Genomic DNA, 2540 nt, shown 5'->3' with positions numbered 1-2540 from the left:
CATTGAGGGTTTGCCCTAAGGGTTCAAGGCCTCCCTGAGAGAACTCTGTTAGGATTGAGTCAGAGGGGGAAGGGTCCCTGGAGGTCATCTCTTGCCCAGGGACTCGTACAGAGGAGGAGACAGGCTGGGTCAGGGGAAGGGGTTTGCCCAAGTTCCCTGGGGTGGAGTTGCTGCCAGAGCTTGCAGCAGCCTTAGCAGCGTCGCTGGTGCCTGCAGACATCCCTCCAGGTGGCAGGGAGATGCGCACAGACCCAGGAGGACCCTGGAGGGAGGGGCAGGGACACAGCCTGGGGGACCCCTGGGGAGCCACAGAGCTGGGGCTTTGGGGGCCCCACTGTGTGTGAGGAAGAGCTTCAAGAACAGCCCAACAAGCACACAGCAGAAAGGTCTGCCCAGGGAGAGTGAGCACCTGTCCCTGAGGCCTGGGAACAGGATGGGAGGAATGCTTCCTTGTGAGGAACTCAGGGACTTAGGACCAGGAGGGGGAGGAGAGGGGTGACTGCTCAGATCCTGGCCACTGTGTACTTTCTCCACCAGGCAGGAATGGCATTCACAGCTGCTGGGCAGGGAGCGTGGGGCAGAGCAAGGGGCATACCCTTTATGGCCAATTGAGACTGTTGAACTGGGAACCAGGAGGCTGGGACTGGGGCCTGGCCTACGAGCCCAGCGGCCTCCTTCCTGGCTCCCAGCAACCTGGGGCTGACACCCAGGCCCTCTTGCCTCCCAGGCCCAGGAGGGCGGAGGACCTCACCAGATGGCGAAAGTCTGCCTGCGGTGCCTCCCTGAACTCAGGATAATTCACTTGACAGAACCTGACTCTTAGCCCCGGAGGACTCTGGGCTACAGGATGGGAATCACAGACTCTCAGACGACAATGTCTCCCATGTAATCTAGTCCGAATCCACTGCAATAGTATCAATGGCAAGCATGTGACAGGGAACGGTTTAAGTGCTTTATGTGTCTTAACTCCTTTAATCCTCAGAAAACCCTACAAGGAAGGTAGTATTAGCCATATCACAGAAGAGGAAACTGAGGCACAAAGAGGTTAAGTAACTTGTGCACAATCACAGAGCAAGTGAGTTGTGTGGTTCCACAGCCCATGTTCTTAATCTTCGTGCTATCCTATCCCTACAGGAGGAAACTGAAGCCCAGAGTGGGGACGTCCCTTAGCCAGGTGGCAGAGTGGAGCAGGCCTCGACTTCTTACTTCTACACTCAGGGCTCTTCCCTCAACCATACCAGGTCTGACAGTGCCTCTGTCTCTTCCCGGCCTCCCTGTCAGGCCTCCGCAGGGTTAACGGCGGCCCGGCCCGGCCCTTGGCAGGCAGCTCCAGTCCAAACAGACTTCGCCCACATTCCCTGGCTGCTGTCCAGCCCAAAGGAGCTGAGACAACAACGTCCAGTGGCTGTGAGGGCTGAGCAGAGGCTGAGCGGGGAGCCATGAGCAGCGAGGGCCCATCCAGCTCCCAGGTGCTAGGCCTCCTGGGGAGCACGGCCCTCGCGGGATGGATCGTAGGCGCTGCGGTGGCTGTCCTGCTGCTGCTGCTGCTGCTGGCCACTTGCCTTTTCCATGGACGGCAGGACCATGACGTGGAGAGGAACCGTCCAGTTGCAGGGGGAAACCGAGTCCGGTGGGCCCAGCCGTGGCTCTTCCGGCGCCAGGGCCACCCAGGAAACTTTCACCTTCACCATCACCATCCTCGTGGCCATGTGTCTCACATGCGGAACGCGGGCTTCCCTCATCACCACCTCCACCATGCTCCTCACCACCCCCACGCCCACCACCCCCACCGCCAGCACTTCCGCCATGCTCGCTGAGGCTGCCACCGCGGATACCATCCCTGCCGTCCCTGCCATCCGTTGCCAGGACAAGTGGACCCACCGTGTAGAAGGATGCATCTCTGGGGTGAATGAGGGGTACTGTGACCTGGGTCCTGCTGGGGCTTCATTTGCATACTATGCCCCAGTGCACCGAGGGACACTGGGGGGCCCTGCAGACACTGGGGAATTTGGGGGTGGAGAGCGGGGCTGGTCCTTTGGCACTGGACACCCACCTTGTGACTATACCTCCCAGTGGGCCCCAGAAGTCACAAGGGTGTCTTGGCAGAGCCAGTGCACAGGTGGGTGTGCTCATCTTCCGATTTCCTCAAGAGGCAGCTGCAAGCCTCTCAGGCAGTCACCGGAGAGGCCCCTAGACTGCACTTTCGGTTTCTAGAAGGCAGTAGGGGCTCACAGTCAATTCATTCGTACCTTAGTCCAGGAAAATAAAAACCACTAAGAAGCTTTTGCGAAGAGGCTCTTGATTGCGACACAGTGGGAGGGAGGGAGCCGCCAGGCCTGCAGCTGTGTTGCCCTGGGACCTCCCTCTCTGATGGGAAGTACTTGCCTGGGGCTCGGTGCTGGCTGAACTGGGTGGGCTCTGCCTGAGCCCCGAGGAGGATTCAGGAATTGCACGAATTCCTTCCCAGGGAAGGCCCTCTGTGCACCAGAGTGGCTGTGGCCTTCTCTGTGTCCGTCTGGGGCCTCGGAGCAGTGTGGGAG

At 59.7% G+C, this 2540-nt stretch overlaps 1 protein-coding gene across 1 annotated transcript; it reads left to right on the top strand.

The window, feature by feature from the left end:
- Positions 1–1439: 1439 nt before the first annotated feature.
- Positions 1440–1817, top strand: HRCT1 (histidine rich carboxyl terminus 1). Its single transcript, XM_012655852.1, has one exon. The coding sequence runs from the start codon at positions 1440–1442 to the stop codon at positions 1815–1817; it is 378 nt and encodes a 125-aa protein (XP_012511306.1).
- Positions 1818–2540: the final 723 nt, after the last annotated feature.

This window comes from Propithecus coquereli, unplaced genomic scaffold (genome assembly GCF_000956105.1).
Source record: "Propithecus coquereli isolate 6110/MARCELLA unplaced genomic scaffold, Pcoq_1.0 Scaffold114, whole genome shotgun sequence".
In the NCBI taxonomy this organism is placed as follows: domain Eukaryota; kingdom Metazoa; phylum Chordata; class Mammalia; order Primates; family Indriidae; genus Propithecus; species Propithecus coquereli.
This window is presented reverse-complemented; position numbering and strand designations above follow the sequence as displayed.